The sequence below is a fragment of the Morone saxatilis genome, unplaced genomic scaffold, assembly GCF_004916995.1.
Source record: "Morone saxatilis isolate NCDOM2014 unplaced genomic scaffold, NCSU_SB_2.0 Contig19, whole genome shotgun sequence".
Taxonomy (NCBI): domain Eukaryota; kingdom Metazoa; phylum Chordata; class Actinopteri; family Moronidae; genus Morone; species Morone saxatilis.
In genome coordinates, this window is record NW_023339751.1 from 25,495,624 (window position 1) to 25,514,223 (window position 18,600).

Genomic DNA, 18,600 nt, shown 5'->3' on the forward strand with positions numbered 1-18,600 from the left:
TAAGTTTTAGTTTTTTTGGTAGTTTTAGTCAAGTTTAATTTTTGCTCATATTTCTGGACTCCCATGTCTGACTTGACAACAAAATAGGTGTATATAACTTTAATTATAGTTTTATATTCTTCTAATATTAATAATATTAGCAATCCTTTAACTGTGACATTCTTTGTTGTTCTGTGTTTGCGCTGCTTTGCCTAGTTCATGAATTATCACCTGACGTCACCTCACATTCTAACTTACTATACATAACCTAACTTGTCCGCCATGTTGAGTACCTGATTCGGCGAGCATTGCTAAGTCTGTTGCAAACAGTGTTCGGGGCAGTAACGGCGTATTAACGTATAACGGCGTTAACTTTTTCAGTAACGGAGTGAATCTAACTTGATTACTTTTCCCATCCATCTGCAACGCCGTTACCGTTACTGAGAAGTAAAATGTATAAGTGCGTGTTACTTGCCGTTACTACAATGTGGTTGAATGAAGGTTAAACGATGATAACATACGAATCTTTCCCCAACAGTATTAACTAAGCAATCCAGCCTGTGAATTGGTTTATATACTGTGTCTGAAACCCAGCCATGAGTCTAGCGTCAAATGTCAGTTTATCGTTTAATAAAAACGTGTTACAATATGTGGGTTAGAGACATCACCATCAGTCCATTAACGTTAGCCTGAGATATTTGTTCAAGCCCTTAGAACCAGTTTAAGATTATAGCCCGAAAACACCACCATCTCTTTTTTGTGTGTTGGTGTGCTTTTAATGGTTTTTAGTGGTAACATGAGTTTAATGGCCCACAGCCCTTCCCCTCTGCTCTCCGTCCTGTAACATTATTCTAACACATATCCTCAGCGGCATATTAATTCAAGTGCTCCTTAAGAAACTGGTGACATTAGCAAGTGGTTAGCTAATCTGTTAGCACTATAACGTTGGCAGCCTAACGATGATATTTTTTGGAAAGTAGCGTTCTTTTCATGGAAGTCGGGTGCGAAAAGTTGTCTTTCCGTAGCCCATTTACTGTATCCAATACGAATCCGTAAATCGTAGCAAACTAGCTAAGCTGTCAGTACTGTCTATGCCGGTGCTCGGATAGGTACTCCAAGATGGCGCTAGTAAGCTGGGAAAAGACGGATACGTAAAAGTCACGTGACTGATATTCATGATTGCTGCTGTGTCCAAAATGATCTCTTAGGGGGATACATACAAAGGAATTATCTTATCTGTGTATCTTATCTTAATAATTTTGTGTCACATTCTAAATGACACTGGAACTCGTTCCCATATTAAAATGCATCCTCCTCCCTGAATCGTATCGTAGCCAGTGGATCTAGATACATATTGGATAATCTTAAGGGAGAGATGGACACCCCTAGGTAAAATGTTACTGATAGAAAATGATGGACAAAACTATGTAACTAAGACTGAAGTTGTAATAAAGTAGAATTAGCCCTTTAGTTGCTGTGTAATTAATTGAAGGCTGTGTGTGAGGTTGTGCTTGCTCTACCAGCCACACGTGTCCCAGGGTGTCCACTGTGAGTCTGGGCAGTGACCCTCCCTGCTGGCCATTAATGGCATATATTAGATCATTTGCCGTCCATTAGCTAATATGCCAGTGCCACTTAAGAGGAGTGGCCAGGGTGCGTACAGACATTGCACACCCATGCAGGAGATGTGACCCCCGGGGACTCCTGACAGTTGAATTAATCATAGAGGCCGGGGGTGAGGGCAGTTTCTTCAACAACACACCGGGTTTGCTGGGTGGAGGACACAATCGGTGGTTATTTTTTCAGCCAGGGCTAGTCATTTTTTCAGTGAAACAATGGTGCCGGTTTGAGTCCAGCCTGCTGTCCACTGTATTATAAAGCTGGCAGCAGTAAAAAACACCAGTGGTATGGCCAGGATCGTACTGCAGTCACTGAATAGTTAATAAACAATGTACAATGTACTGTGAATGCAGTGTCCTTGGTTCAAATCTGGCCATGGCCCTCTCGCTCCTTAATTTCGGTCACCTCTCTACTTTCCACCCACAGATCAAGGCAGAAATGCCCAGAGACTCACTAGTTGGTAACCTTGTGTGGCAGCAAGAATCCATCTTGCCAGGCTTCAAGCTATGTGCTTGTGTCCAGCCACAGTGGTTCGGACCAATCAGGGTCCTTTGAGAAACTACTGGCAGCTACATAATGAGCTAAGGCGTGGTTTAACGCTAGGTGTGTGTGTGTGACGACGAGTGTTTGCTAGAAAACAACAATATGTCTGCACTAGTCAGCAGCACCAACAAACTAAAAAGCTATGGGTATTCTTGTGATTTCTCTATTTTATTTCCAGATTATTTTAATACTTCAGGCGTTATGATGAACAATTATATAGTTATGTGTTACCTAATGCGAAAATAAGCAGGGCTTTTTATTGGCCATTCATTGTGAATGCGCACTAATGTAAAAAAAAAACAGAACTCTTCTGTGCCTTTTTAGAAGACTAGACTTGAAATGTTCTATGTTAAAATGAAAATCTGTATCCCACTGGAAATGTTCGCACTTGCCCTTGAACTTCACGTCATGTCGCTAGCTGCTGCTCATCCAGACACACAATACAGTTAAGCGGATAGGCTTCCTTTATGGTAACATGAGCAGGATTCCCACGTGTCCTGGAATACCTGGAAATCTAGAGGGTAGTTTTCCAGTCATGGATACACCTAAGTTGATCTAAAATGATCGGATAAACTGGAAATAATCCCTGTTTTCCTGGAAAATTGTATGTTAGTCTGAGCTGTGGCCAAATTAACGTTAAATGTTAAAACTGAAGTCAGTTGAGACACGGAGCCTCCCTTGAATCAAGTGCTGTCCTGGATTGTCAAGAAAATGTCCCGGAAAGGAAAATTATTTCTTAAAAAGAATGGGAACCCTGAATAGAACAGATACATTTTCTGCCAAAATGCAGGAGAGAAATAAATAGTTTAGACTGTAGGAAACCAAAGTTATCACAAGTGTGTTTAATGAAACTGTAGTTGGAGGTGGATGACAGTGACTGGCTGATGGTAGATGTTTGGGTCCAGTATCAATGGATAAATGAGCCTGGCAGTGTGTTCTTGTCTGTACATGTCTTTCCTCTTCTGTAGTGTCACTCAGGGTTTGGGAGCTTAGAGCACTCCTGGCTTTGCCTTCTCATCCCTGATACCCATGTCTTGGGTGACATCACCCGTCTCAGAAGGTGCTACATCATTTAGCACAAAGCTGCTGTCGAGCATTGGCGCTGTGAAAAACGCCAAACTTTTCATCCAAACACCTCAAACAAGTCTTTGTCTCAGAGGACAGATGCGGCTGCAACTGCTCCGCCTCCCTTTAGTTTCCCTCTTTTTGAAGCACTGCATTGATTATTTGATGATCACTGTACTGGAACATATCAAGGACACTACCTAACCTCAGCCCACTTACATTTTAGCTGAGAGCCAATCATAAGCCTAAAATATAAAAAGCACGTTTATTTTTATACTGCAGCTTTTATAAGCACAAATAAATATATTTTTTTTGGTGTACATGACCTTCATCAGGAATATATAACATTACAACTTGATTACTTTACTTTAAGTTACTTTTGGATTAGATGCAAATAAAAACAGAAGTAGAGAAATATCAATAAGATGAATTTTACGTATTCTACAAGACAACAGAACAATGTGACCATAGTAGAGAAAAACTAATATATTTTCAAATTGTAATATATAATCCCTATTTTTACTAAATTTAACTGTAATCTGATAATGTCTTTTTTTCTGTAACTTTAATTGATTTTAGTTACCTTTTTTGGTATCCTAACTTAGTTCCGTTTCGTAATCAGTTACTAAGTTTAGATCAAGCAGCAAGCTCTTGGCTCCTCTAACGCCCAAGTGAGGCTAACTCCAGCAGTGGGTCAATCTCCATAAGGCCCCATATTAAAATGCCTGGTACAAGAATCTGTTTTGGTCTCTGTATCTAAATTACCCGTTCATGACAACTGTACAGGTGGGTGAATTTTTGAGTGACAGGTGGGTGCCTTCTGAAATCCATGTCTTTGCCCCTTTTTGGATTAGCTGTAAACTGCCAGAGTTAGGACTGCCAAGATGACAGGTGATGCCACAGAGACTACATCCATATTTGATACAGTCTATGGGGTTAGGTAGATAGTTAATAAAAAGGCAAGCGCTAACTGCAGGTCTTGTATGGAACGTGAAGTCTGATCTCCTGCCCAAAACCCAGAACGGATAAACCAAACACTGGCTCCAGATAGTGCCTTTCGCATTTTTAATGCCACTGTACTTTCTTCTTTGTGCTTCGAATGTGAGCTGTATTCAGCTGGCTACAATCTACAACTTCACCACTAGATGTCACTAAATCATACACACTGGTCCTTTAATCAAAGAGCTTTAGAGGTGTTGGTAGGTGTATATTTGAACAGCCAGGCTAGCTGTTTTTATGCTAAGCTAGGCTAACTGTGTCTCTGTACTCTAGCTCAACACACAGGAATGAGATTGAGATCCATCTTTTCATCTGACCCATGGAAAGAAAGCATATAGACTTTTACTCAGTTAAAGTGATGACTAGAAGTCTTTTCTGTCCAGCAAAAATTGATAAAAGCATTTGGGAGGGTTACTGTCAGGACCCCAGAGAGTCCCTCAACCCTACTTTGGTCACCACTTGGTCACCTCTCAACTTTGAGGGTGAGTCCTCAGTGGGAATTTCCACAGTATCACTCAGAGGGCTGCTACAGCTAGCCTAAACAAACAGAGTAACCACTGCAGGCACCTGTCACACATGGAAATCCACCATCCTGTGACTCATTCCTCTTCACACAATGGCTAACCCGTAATTTACCCCCAGCACTTAACAAGACCATCACCGTAACACGAGGAGATGTGAAGAATCGACCGCTGTTTTCTTTGGCCAAGTTCAGTGGAGCTGAATGGAGCGGACGGCTTCTCTATTCACTGCATGTGAGGCTTGTTTCCTTCAGCTCTGAGGCTCCTGGCTGCAGCGGCAGAGGACAGAGGATTGGATATCAGAAGCTGCTTGAGGTTTGCGGGGTTTCTGGACTGATAAATGTATTCAATGTGTTGGTGCAGAGAGCAGTAAGTCTTTTCTCTGACCTGGGGAGCTTCAGTTTGGCTACAGAGTCTGGCTGAAGACATATTTGTACCAATGGGGCCATCTAGTGTTCATAATGTGAACTGCACATCTTGACCATAGCAGGAGAGGCTTCGCTGTAGGAAGGGATAAAAACACTATACCAGATTATACCATTGTTTCTTCTCCATTCACAGTTCTGTCTTATTTTTTCTTTGCTGTATCAGATTATTTGCTGCCTCAAGAACCCTTGTCATCATTTGGATATTCACATACCCATCTAGTATAATATATTCAGGCTTCACATGCTTCCTAGAAAACCCATTTTTCCAGTCATCGAAACACCTGGAAATTGATAACCAAAAAAATGACCAAATATCCTAGTAATGTTAATAAATACATGCACAGCAATGTTTTTTGTACATGCAACATACACCTTCTGCTTCTTGTTTTAGTCTGTTTCAGCTCCATCCCCACCACCTGTTTGTTAGTCTAAAAGATTAGATTCATTTTATATAAAATAAAATAAATTCAACTTAATTTGAATTGTTACTTATGGGCTGTGGCCAAACTAATGCTACTGTTAGAGGAAAATTGTAGTAAAATATAGTCATTTCACTGGAGAGGATGCAGCAAAGGATTAATAAAAAAACTGTATGATCTTATATGGCCACATTTATCACACTATCATTAAGTGACAGGGTTAAGTTTAATCAAAAATGATTTCTGAAATAAAACAATGTATTAATTTCTAATGCCACCTTTAGATATCTCTATTCAGTGCTTTACCAATGTGCCACAATAATGTTTTTGAGTTCTAATATCTTTATTTGGGGGCTTTTCCAGGCAAATATTAATATAAGTGATTGATTGTGATTAAATCAGCAGATATTTCTGCCGTCCAAGTCTCCATGAAAAAGGAAGTAGAGTGCTCCTAGCTTTCTCATATTTATGTGTTTCTTGTAACAATAAGCAGCTAGGGAGGGACTTGCGTTTACAGTAGCCAATAGTGCTGAGTGCATGTTACACTATGCAGCTAGCTCTATGAGCTAGCATCAGAGCCTACCTTTCATTGAATGCATCCTGTCAGGAGACAGAAAGCTTTACGTTGGGTGAAAAATTAGTATACACCCCCAAGTGCAGGATGAGCCATCAACAACTTTTTTATCGTTTCTCAGGAAATTACTCTAAAATACCATTAAGAATACCTGAAAATACAATATAAGTGACATATAATGCTAGACATATGTGATATAAACATCAATTTTGACTTCATGGGACTTAATATTTCTCTAGTTCTGCTCATGGAGCCTGGTGGTTTGTGCTCTCTGGTAACATTGAGCATGATGCCCAAAAGAAAATACAAGGAAGACTGTAAATGTTTGATTCACCAAAGTCATTGGAAATGCAAAGGAGGAGGCCTCAGAGGCCTCTGCTTATGTGGGGAGATTCTCAGTGATGACAGCTTAAAAAGCATTCTCAGTATCAGGGCCAGTCAAAAGATTTCCTGTGCAAAGGAGAGACTTTAAAGAGACAGTTTAATAAAAATGATTTACCTAACCAACAGATTTTAAAATATAATTAAATATATAAAAAATGAATACCAGAAGTACGATAATAAGAGCAAAGTAGAAGTCATAAAAAATAAAGGCAAACCTATAAAAATGCAAAAAGTAGTCACTGGTTCTGCAAACTTTACTCCTCAGGCAGCCAAGGGGTCCTGATGCCAAGAACACAGTTACCTTTAGATTCAATCCTCGACTTTCGAATAGCCAGAAGGCCTGAGGCTGCGAACTGGCTCATAAGGGGTTCACATATCTGCTATGTAGCTCTGTGCCAGGCCAGACGTGCTTTAAATGTGATCAGGAAAATCTTAAATTCTAACACCAACAGGGAGCTGGAGCTTAGAAGGCAGGATTGGTGCAGTGACAGTATCAGTCGTGTGAAGCATTTGAAATGTTTCATGTGTTTGTTGGTGACTATTAAGTAAGTAATTTCCCCACGGGGATTATTAAAGTATTTCTGATTCTGATTCTGATTCTGACTAGTGTGTATCTTCTTTATTAGTGGTTTATAAATGTATATGTTATGCCAGTTTTTTGCAAGTTGCTATATTTATCTTTTTGGGTCTCATGCTGAAAAAGTTTGGGAAGGTAATATAACAAGGAAAATAAAATTATCTATGCCATATGCCATAGTGAAAACTATCTACTGAGTGCCCAGGCTGTGTGTCCCTGCACCACCTGTCCCATCAAGAATATCCTCTAAAATATAAACAATATAAAATAATATGAAGCGAAATCCCCCCCAGCCCATACCCCCACATACACATTTCCCAGCTCCCCATACCAAACCCTCCTAGCTCTTACCCCTCACCTGTCAGTCATTCCCGGGTCCCTGGTGCTTAGGGGACCACAGGCCTGTCAGACCTCCAGCAGCCCCTCAAAGAAATACCCTTCCTCCCGTCACTACCCACCCGTCCCTCCCCTGCCTCACCCCCATCCCTCTCGGGCCCGCCAAACAAAAATAAAGTCACATTGAAGAGAGAGTGGCCGGGGCTCCTGCTTTGCAGATCAGTCAGTGGATACCTGATTGTCACTCACGGGTTGGGCCCTTAATCCTATTGTTTCTCCGACAGGATTACTCTCTGTGGTCCCTCTCTCCCTGTGGCTGCACGCGGGAGAAAGGCCAGATTAAGGGGATTAGCGTGTATCCTCCTGACTTGTCAAACCGGAATGTAAGGAACCATTGACTTTCTTGGGGACCCTGAATGAGGAGAGGCAGAGAGGTGCCTAAAGAAGAGGTCATGAAAGGCAGCAAACAAGCCAAAATTCCTGAAAGGACAATGTGATTTGTTTGCTTTTGTTTCCTCAAACTGGGCTGAAAGGTTCAAAGGGCTGGCGCTGAGGAGAGGAGAGAGAACCAAGGGAGATGGAAGGGGAGAGAGCGCGGAGGGAACGTCACTTGACGTTTGGCTGATTTCATATCACTGCAAAGAAATTCAGTCAGTCAGCTTCTGTTTCAACAACCTGTGCAGCATGAACACTGAAGAGGTCAAAACTCCAGCAACACTTGCAGTATTATAACTCTATATATAATAACACCATAAGAACATGTTTCAGCTTGTGGCCTTCATCAGGTTCATTGTATAATCCATAGAACCAGTGGTGGCTGTTTGAAGGGCAGCGGTGAAAAAATAAAAAGGGCAGCAGTGCACAAAAAGTTGTAATGCTTTTATGGTGAAACATCTTAGTCAGGGTTAGAACCGAGAAGGGCACTTTACCTTGTTCTGTCCACTAGAAGGGCACCCAAGATGGCAATAAATGTTTTTTTTTATCTATCATAGGGGCATCCAAGAGGGCACTTTTGCTGAGTTTCTCTAAACAGGAAGCAACGTGTTCTTTGTTCTTTTTTTAAACATGTATTCAGAAAAAAACAGAGTGAAATGATAGTGGTCTTAAGGTGGCACCTGCATAATTACACCATCTTGTGGAGGGGCTCTGAGTTAGACTCTTTAATGGACCAGTGTGTGGGATTTTGTGGCATCTAGTGGTAAGGTTGCAGATTGCAACCAAACTAAGTTTGGTGTCGCTCACGCATGGCAGCGGCGGTTGGAACTAATAAGGAGTTCGGTCTAGACCTGCTCTATCTGAAAAGTGTCTTGAGATAAGTTTTGACTAACTGTTACGAATTGGCGCCATACAAATAAAACTGAATTGAAAATTTTATTGAATTTCTGACAATAGATCCTCTTAAATGTTACACACTGGACCTTTAAAGGAGAACTGGATACGGGGTTGGAGCTTTAATGTCTAAATATATTTTTTGCTTAAGTTAGCAACAAACAATTACAATACTAGTACATAACACAATGCACAGAGAGAGAGAGAGAGAGAAGGGGGGGAGAGAGAGAGAAGAGGGGGGGGGGTAAAGCAGGGCCTACAACTCATTTTGGCCCCAGGGGTAATCTAGCCCTGCCATGGACAGGTTAGAGTCTATGACAGGTGATGTCACATTTCTTTTGGATAACAAAGATTATATGAAAGGCTTGAATGAAGGTAGTCTTGAAGGACCAAAGCTCAGTTTTTTTCAGGAATATTCTTCATTGTGGGTCATGGATGTAGTGTGAATGGAGGTATTGCCCCAAACAGCCTGGTGCACCCACACACATAGCAGACAACTGATGGGATCCACATAATACAGACAGGGAATTGTATAAAAAGTAGAAAATCAGGAAACCCCTCTCTGATCAATATTCACAGGAATAATCTACTCAAAATACGTCCAAATCTCTGTTTTACACAAACTTTCTGCAGTTATTGTGTTCCCTGTTTGGATTCATTGTACAGTTTAGCAGTGGTTCTCTACTGTTTATTGTATACAGATTAGATATTAGATATGAAATATACATAAAATATGTCACTAATTCAGGGGTAATCAATTTACTCAACAATAGAAAAGGAAAGGAAAGGAGGTTGGGAACCACTGCTCTAGTAAATACCACAAGAGGTATGTGAGAAAATATAAAATTTATTCATTTAGTAACCTGGTTGAACTGACCCTTTAGTAAAAAAAATGTAGTTCTAAAACACTGCACATCTTTCATCCACAGCATTTGAAAGCCTTCTATTTCCTGATAAACTAGTTAAATAAACCTTTATTACAATAATAATATATTGTTAGTAATTATATTGGTTATGAGAATGTTTCCTATACTATGGAAGCCCATTCCATGTGTTGAAAAGAAGGATTCTGTAAGACATTATACTGAGAACGTTTCTCAAAATACTGACTTACCATCACAAAATAATGACTTAGTATCACAGCGTCATTATTTTGAGATACTAGATAAAAATATTGGGAAACAAGACAAAATATTGAGAAACTTCCTCATTATTCTGAGATACTAAGTCATTATTTTGAGATCTTTTTTCCCGTCCCATTGGCGGAAATGGGCTTCCATACTATTTAATTTCCCCCTGCATTAGAAATGATTACCTGTGGAACACTGAGGTAAAATTGACCCCGCCTTCGTGGTGACAAGTGACGCACACGTCAACAAGCACCATTTTAGAGTGACAGCAACGAGAGCCAATCGCTGTCCGAGAAGGGTCTTCATTTATAAACGGACCAATGGCAGAGGGCGAGAGGGATCTGAGGGAACAATTGTTGAAGTTTAGCTGGACTTGTTTTGTTTTGGTTAGCCATCGAGGCCGACGTCTTGTTAACAATGCGACTGTTAATGAACAGTTTAGTGGTAAAGAAATAATAGTCTGTAATATTTTCAGTAATGGGGTCACTGAAGCTCGGACAAGAAAATTCAGCGACGGCGGCCACAGTTGCGGAGGTAACGTTAACAGCTAACGTTAGTTAACGTTAGTTACCAGACGCTCTTTACCGAACTGTTAGGCGGCTTCAGCTAACTAACGTTACCTTAACTTAGTTAGCCAGCTAGCTAAAACGTGTTAGCCCTATTTTGAGTACCTTTGTGGTTGCTGGCTGTAAGGTCGTTGGTTGAGTTTTTATCTTCCTCGTAACGTTAGGCCAGTTTCCTGTTCGTGCAGACAGTCACAAACATGGGTAACGTAACTAAAGTTAGCAGTGCTGTTAAAACGGCAAGTCCGACCAGACAGACACACGTTATTAAGTTATGTTAAACAATGATACCGAGAATTATCTGATAATTTACCATACTATGTATCAGGAATCCGGGCTATTACTATGTTTGAATGATTGTTCATATATTATAATAAGTCATAGATATAAAGTAGCTAGTTACATCACACCTTTTACACACAAATACCAGCAATGTGCAAACATATTCAACTCACTAGTTAACTACATCTTTTAACTGATACATGAGATATACGTCGTACTGTTTGGTGACAATACTTTAAGATTGTGTGACTAAAGAAAAAGACTGAGATCATCTGCATCTGCTATTACCATATCACAGTTTGTGACCTTAGAAAAAAATGATGTTACCACGATTAATATGTATCTACTGGTAATTAAAGCTGCAGCAGAAGAATCTTTCTCTATATCCTGACAGTAGAACATGAGACAGATAATGTGTGAAACAATCAGGTTCCTCTGGTTCCTCCTAGTGCTCCTCATGACATTGTAAGAATCCACTGGGCCTGAACGAAAACAACCAATCAGAGCCGAGATAGCTAGAAAGAGACGGGCTGGTGGCTTGAAGATAGTTGATTGTTGAGATTCCCAGTGTCAGTAAATGACGACCTAGGGTTGACACTCAACAATCAACTATCTATCTCTCCCTGATTGGTTGTTTTCATTCAGGCCTGGTAGATTTTTCAGATGTCAAAGGAACCAGACTTCTTTTTCCACAGATTATCCGTCTCATGTTCTACTGTTATTATTGTTACTATTATTAGTCTCGAAGTAAAACCACAACATGAATAATCCCAGTCTGTCTGGTCTCTTTCATCAGGAGTCATTAATAACACCATTAATAACAAGCACATCAGCTGATCAGCCACTGCCAGTGATCAATACACTGATTAATAAAGCATGACTCAAACTAATATATCATCATATTTTAGCAGTTACCTAGTGTTTCTGTAGTGGCAACAAAACATTAGAAATTAGACATATCGGTTTGAATTCAACTAAAAGCTCCCTGCACCAAACTCCTTTTAAGGAATATGACATTGGCAAAATTCCTAACCCGTCAGTAAAAACACGGAAATGTAGAAACACAAGCTAAGGACTGTCGACATTCATGTTATGTGTTTGTTGGTATTTGAGTGTTTTTCTGCCCTTACCAAAGTAAGTACCCGTCAAATGACAGCAGTAGCTCTGTAAGAACTATGTAGAAGTCTGGAAAACAGTGATGAATGAAAGTGACACATTGGACTTTAATCCTACTCACTGGTTATCTGTATTACGTATTAAACAGTATTCTGCAGAGAAGTATTGCTACTGCTGCAGATAGGAATGGTAGTTTAATGAGAGGTGAATGCAGTAGTGGCTGCCTGTAGTTCCAGTGAGGTCAGAGGGACGCAGCCGTGTTTACTTGGGCAACATGATATCTGACTCCAGAAGCTCTGCTCGCTTAGATCCAGACGGTTTCTGGCCCACTGAGCCACAAGTGTGTCTCCTTCAGCGAGAAGAGCAACTATGTGAAATAAATAATAATAAATAATGATGGCTGAAGCTAAAATGGTTAGCCCAATAATCGATGAGTTCATTTACAGAAAATGAATCGGTGTTCTGCAGGGGAGAGCAGGGATGATATATTTACATAATATTCCTCCAGTAAGGCTTTGTAACCTATGCATTACAGTGTGTATAACAAAACTTGACTTGAATTTAGGGCTGCAGCTAACAGTTACTTTTATTATTGATCTTGATTAATCCATTAGTTGTTTGGTCCAGAAAATGTCAGAACATGGTGAAAAATGTTGATCAGTGTGTCCCAAAGCCCGAGGTGTTTTGTCTGCAACCTAAAGAAATTCAGTTTACTGTCATAGAGGGCAAAAGACAGCAGAAAATATTCCCATTTGAGAAGCTGAATTCAGAATGTGGACATTTATTCTGACTCAGAATGATCAATCGATTATCAAAATGGTTGATGATTCATTTAACTGTAGACAGCTCATCGACTAACTGTTGCAGCTCTACTAGAAAACATACCCACAAGCACATGTGTATGGTAATATTTAAATACAAATAAAGCTGTTACATAGTTTGTGGCTGACTGATTTATAATGTGCATGGGATGAAGGAAGAGTCATGCTAACTAATGTATATTTTTTTAAAAGCCCAGCTCTTGTTATTACTGTGTCAGTATGCTGTGTGTTGCTTCACCAGCTTCCTCAATCCAGTGTGAGTGACAGATTGGTGTGTGTGTGTGTGTGTGTGTGTATTTACAGGCCAGGTTGGTGTGCCAGGGAGTAAACAACCAGAGCTACATCTGCGAGTCAGGTCACTGCTGTGGAGAGACGCAGTGCTGCAGCTACTACTATGAGCTGTGGTGTGAGTTACCCACTCTTCCTCATTCGTTGAGTGTAAATGGTCACTCTCCATGCCAGACACAAAGCAGGAATACACAAGCACATACATGTGTCCATACGTCCATGCTGCACTGGCTCAAAAGGGGAGTTAGCACAGTGACGAGGTGATGGTTGATAAAGATCAGGCGTGGCACTAGTTAGACCGGGCCCTGTGTCTAACCTCTCACTCACAATCTGGATTTGTTTACGGTTTGTGCTGCTGCTACTTGGCCCCCCCTGGTGGCCTCTCAGATTACAGAAGCACTCGTGCTGTTTCAATAAGAGACACCCAGACACCCAGCCTTTCAGAGCAATCTCTGGTATTTTTAAATGGAAGAGTGCACTCGGGGACTGGGTTATCAGAAAGTATCTCTTTTCTGTCAATACTGAAGTTCAAGTTGATTTTTATTGTCAATTAATCTATCGATTAATTGCTTTTGCACCATTTGTCTGGATATGTATTAATTGTGTCTTGATACACACATTGTGTTCTCCCTGCAGGGTTCTGGTTGGTGTGGACTCTGATCATTATCCTGACATGTTGCTGTGTTTGTCAGCATTGGCGCTCCAAGCAGCGCTTCCAGCAGCAGCGGCGTCAGAACGAGATTAACCTCATTGCTTACAGAGAGGCTCACAACAACTCTCAGCTGCCCCTCTATCTGAGTAAGTAGCTGCCTCTGCACATGCCACACATAGTTAGCCTCCAGCTCATATTACCTCATCACATCATACTAACAAAATGAGAAAGAAGATTTTATCTTTCTGAGCAACAAGTTCAGACTGAACTACCATCCCCTGAGCTGCTGCTACTCCACCAATGGAATGCTGCAGATTTAACTCCTAAAACAAGGACCCTGTAATAGTGTGACCCTGTGACTACCCATACTCGTTGCAAAAATACCCCTAGAGCTATTTATCCAACTAGATGGTTTTGGTGTGAGTTGCTGAGTTTTGGAGATGTCAGCCTTCAATATGATGGAACCAGGTGGCACTGGGCTTGTGGAGCTCGAAGCACCAAATAAATCCATTTGAAAAACCATGACCCAGTTATTCAAGATAATCCACAGACCTTGTTGTGGGCGGGTTTAATGTAGGAACTATTTTATTTCTACTGAACTACACCCACCAGCTGCTAGCTGAATGTTAGCTATCGCAGCTGAAATGTTATCTAGCTCAAGCTAACGGGTAGGACACCATTATTGTTTACAGAAAGAAAAGAGTTCCTCCCTGAAACTGCATCAAAACAAACTAGCTGGATAATAATAGCGCTGCAGGTAAGAGGAAAGATGTATTTTTTCATTTTGTGCGTGAACTGTTCCTTTTTAAAGCAATTTAATTTAAGTCAGAAAGTAACCACAGTGCTTGGTCTGTGTCAAAATGCAATGCATTGTTAAGTTTAGCTGAAGATAGTGAGTCTTTTGAATTAGACAAATCAAGTGGGTATTATGCAAAATGAGTGTTTTCTACTTGCTTACTTACTTAGCAAATAGGTATTTTCATACTAGAAAGACTACATTAGGAAAATCCCAGCTTTATTTGTCTGACACCGTGATTACACTTGGTGCTTTTGTTCCATCCTGTGCATGGCTTCAGAGCCCACAGGGAGAACATTTTGCCTTTGCCATTGCGTAACGACTGAGACTCTCATATACTGTAATCTTTAATATCTGTCTGTATTGTTTTTTTTTCCCTCCAGGATTCTTGCCCACTTACCTGCTGCCAGCATATGAAGAGGTAGTTGACCGTCCGGCCACGCCTCCTCCTCCCTACACCCCTCTTCAGTCAGCACCTCCACCCACGGACCCACCCGAAGAATCCCCTTGCCTACACTCGGCGATCTCTCTCACCAGCGATGCTGACGTAGCACTCCCCGCTACTCCAGAAGTCACGCACAGCCACCTTCACAGTGCTTACAACCCCAACAAGGACTTGACGCCGGGCAGGTACCGGCGCTTCACAGGGGATTCTGGGATCGAAGTGTGCGATGGCCAGGAACTGTGGGATCAGCACAGCTTTTTAGAAAGAGAAGAAGAGACCGAGGAAGAGAGGATGGGGCAGACGGAGGACCCATGCGATGGCTCAGGTCCCCAGACCTTTGAACACAGCCATATTAATGATGAAGCCATTCATGAAAACACAGACAGACACACAACTGTGGACACAGAGCCACAGTCTCTTAGGTAGTCCACAATCAGGTCTTTAATATTTGCAGTCCTGAACATAACTCTGCAGCAGTCACAGATGCAATATTATACCTTGGTCTGTTTCTACCTGTGTACGGTTGACTGTTTGTGACGGGCCTGCATACATTGACATTGAAAGCTACATTATGCAAAGTCTGGTTGGAAGCATGGATAAATGTTTTCCATTTTCATTTCCATTTGGTGATGAGCTGCCTGTTCTTTCACCTTTGCTCACACGGTTCTTTTACTTTGTTCTATTGTTCTCACAGTACTTCATGTAACCAAAGGGGCTGTTGCTCTGTCACTGGCTGTAGCATTAGACGAGGATCACTGCAGCGCTCGGCAATCTGATCATATATAGAACCAATCACAGTGTTATTTTACAATAACTTCCGGGTAGAAAACTGCTGCGTCATGTATATACAATTTAATGACAGCAACAGGCGTTATTTCAAATTGAAACATCTGCTACTCTTAAATGGGATCCCAGTTAGCTTCCACAAACCAGTCTTCCTGGAGTCCACACAAAAACAACAACAATAAAAACAAACAATTTAAAATCACACAGTGTCAATTAAACAAAATCCAAATATAAAGTTCGACATTCATCAAAATGTACGTTTTATGCTTTTTTGATATCATTAAGAACGCTTTCACTAACATTAGGTTGGAGAACTAATGCACTTGTTGGACCACAGAAAATGAGGCTTGAGCTCACCCAAAGCTAAGCTGACGGACGGTGAGATGTTGCTGTTGGGTATATTTGGTTTATCAGAGCTGCTAGCAAAGCAGTGTATAACATAAGCACAGCAGTATTTCATCTTTAAACACTGAAAATGAACAGGCTGGAATCAACAAATTTGCAGATTTGACATATCTCTTTAAATCAACTAGTTGTCTACCCAGAAGTGAGTGTGAGAGCAGCGTCACAGTGATTGGTTTCACAGGACATTTTACATGTCAGCCCCCTCTTGTAGACAAACTAGGAGAAGGAGGAGACGTTGTTTCTAAATCTCTTCAAGCAATCCGTCGACATTGTTGTACTTGCATTTCTTGTTGGTTCTTGTGTATAAGCTGATAGTGATATATCAGTGATAATCTAAAATTGTCCAGCTGATTGAGTGGTAGCTGGCTCTGTAATGTCTCAGGTCTCCTTTTATTTAATACAAGGTGAATCCAACCGGAGGCAGGCATTAAAGTGTGTAACATTTAGGAGGCTCTATGGTCAGAAATGAAATATAATATAGGTATGTTTTCATTAGAGTATAATCAGCTGACAATAAGAATCATTGTGTTTTTGTTATGTTAGAATGAGACTTTTATATCTACAGACCTTGCAGTCTCCTAACACGGAGTCCACAATGTTTTTCGCGTGTTTAACAGCCACCGTAGTTTACCCTTCATGCTTTGAAGGGGATGGTGAAGATGGTCCTAATTGCTACACACTGGTCCTTTTTAAGAATAACTATATAGAAATATGCCAGTCTTCTCGCTGATGGCCGAGTTTGTTTATGTAGGTCATGTAAAGGGCATCAGTATTAAACTGAGACTGTTTCATAACCACTTAAACTGCTTGTAGTACATTTAACCTGGTAATTTCAGCTGTTTAACACTACTACATGCTACGTTAGCTGTGATTGCCTTGTCCAAACAAGCCCAGGTTCAAACTGAACAGCATCTGAACTGCAGCCGAAGCACTCACAGGAATGCCACACATCTACATACTGTACATAGTAATGCTGCACATGAAGTTCTCTCACCGATCTGTAAGCTCACCTGTCACCTTCACTGACAAACCTACACAACAACTCTGTATTTGGACTCTGGTGTCTTCAGCTATTTCCTGCTTTATATGAACTGATGTGTTCAGTGTATCCAACACACTTGGGCACATTTTGAATCTAAAATTACACAACATTTACAGCTGATTGACATGTACAGGACTATGCATGAGCGTTGCCAACATAGGTGTGTGTGACTTGTTGCAGACTACTGCAGCTGAGCTGATGACAGAGCCACAGCCCCAACATAGCCACGTCTGTTTGTCCATTAAAAGACGCATAATGTAGCTTTTAAGGAAGACTGTCAGGTAGGGTAGCCAATCAATTTATCAGGTTTTCATTTTCTCCTCTCTTATTGATGCAGACAGTTTTTACATGCTTTCTCTGAAACTATTTTAAATCTGATTAGTCTTTTAGGAAAAGAAATGTGTGCATACACCTTTTTTTAAATGGCTGGACTGGGTATGACAAACTACAGTATCATGATCTGCCTTCAGTCAGCCAGTGTGCAAACCACCAGCTAGCATCCAATAAAGCAGATTAGTTTGATTTAATACTTGCATATTCATTGGCATGTCTGTCTTTTTAAATCACTGTTCCATAAATTGGAAAATGCACCAGCTAGTGTAGTCTGGTAGAACCAGGCTTAATATTTATATAGAATATTATATATAATAATAATAGAATATTTTAAAAACTCCTCCTTTATAAAAACGTTAAAAAACTTGATTTGATTATTGAAAAGCCCCAGCAGTATACTGTAGATTCTTCTCCTCACACAGGATCGGTAAATGATCAGCTGTCTGCTTCATTCTGGTGATTAGCCCTTGTCTTCAGCCCCCTGTCACACTGGTGTTGTATGAGGTGTTGTTTTCTGATGCCATAATGTGTAGCCTTATGGAGCCCTTTGGGTAGAGAACATTTAGGTAAACTTAATCAAAGCTCTGGAGTCTCTTTGAGTGACTCTTCAGTGTACTCAATGATAGTCAGGTAATTCATGTGATGGAATGCAGGATGTAGATGTCTGCACACATCAGAGCTGGCTAATTACTTCACAAACAATTGCTAACTATAGATATTTATCTATTTCTAATTATCTGAAAATATTACCATCAGTGTGTTTATTCTGAAAGCACACACGTTTGTGTTGGAGAGTGTAATCCATCAGTGTGTGTGTGTACAAAGGGAGTGACTGACTGGTGCAGGTGGAGGATACACCTGTTGGGAAGCTGACTGCACTGAGGGGTCTTTCTCCAATTGCCCCTTCCTTCCTAAGTCCCGCCCTTTTTCCGATATGGTTATTAACAGTTATGGAGACAACATGGACCTTTTTTGTTTTTTGTGAAACTTTAAAAAAAAAAATTGCATAGTAAAACTATATATAATTCAATTTTCAATTAATTTCAATTGTATTTGTATAGCGGCCATTCATAACAGACGTTATCTCAGGACACTTCAAGTAGGTAGTAGTAGTGACTGATGTTGATGATGATGATGATGAACATGAAGATGACGACAACAACGATG

General features: G+C 40.6%; 1 protein-coding gene across 2 annotated transcripts; it reads left to right on the forward strand.

Moving 5' to 3' along the window:
* The first annotated feature begins 10,211 nt into the window (after positions 1 to 10,211).
* Positions 10,212 to 17,627, forward strand: wbp1la (WW domain binding protein 1-like a). 2 transcript variants are annotated; one of them, XM_035663433.1, is made up of 4 exons: positions 10,222 to 10,438; positions 12,990 to 13,092; positions 13,611 to 13,772; positions 14,806 to 17,627. In XM_035663433.1, the coding sequence occupies exons 1-4, from the start codon at positions 10,382 to 10,384 to the stop codon at positions 15,291 to 15,293; spliced, it is 810 nt and encodes a 269-aa protein (XP_035519326.1). In that variant the 5' UTR covers positions 10,222 to 10,381; the 3' UTR covers positions 15,294 to 17,627. The 2 variants fall into 2 exon arrangements, with proteins under 2 accessions (XP_035519325.1, XP_035519326.1); XM_035663432.1 differs by lacking the exon at positions 12,990 to 13,092 and having other exon boundaries at positions 10,212 to 10,438.
* Positions 17,628 to 18,600: the final 973 nt, after the last annotated feature.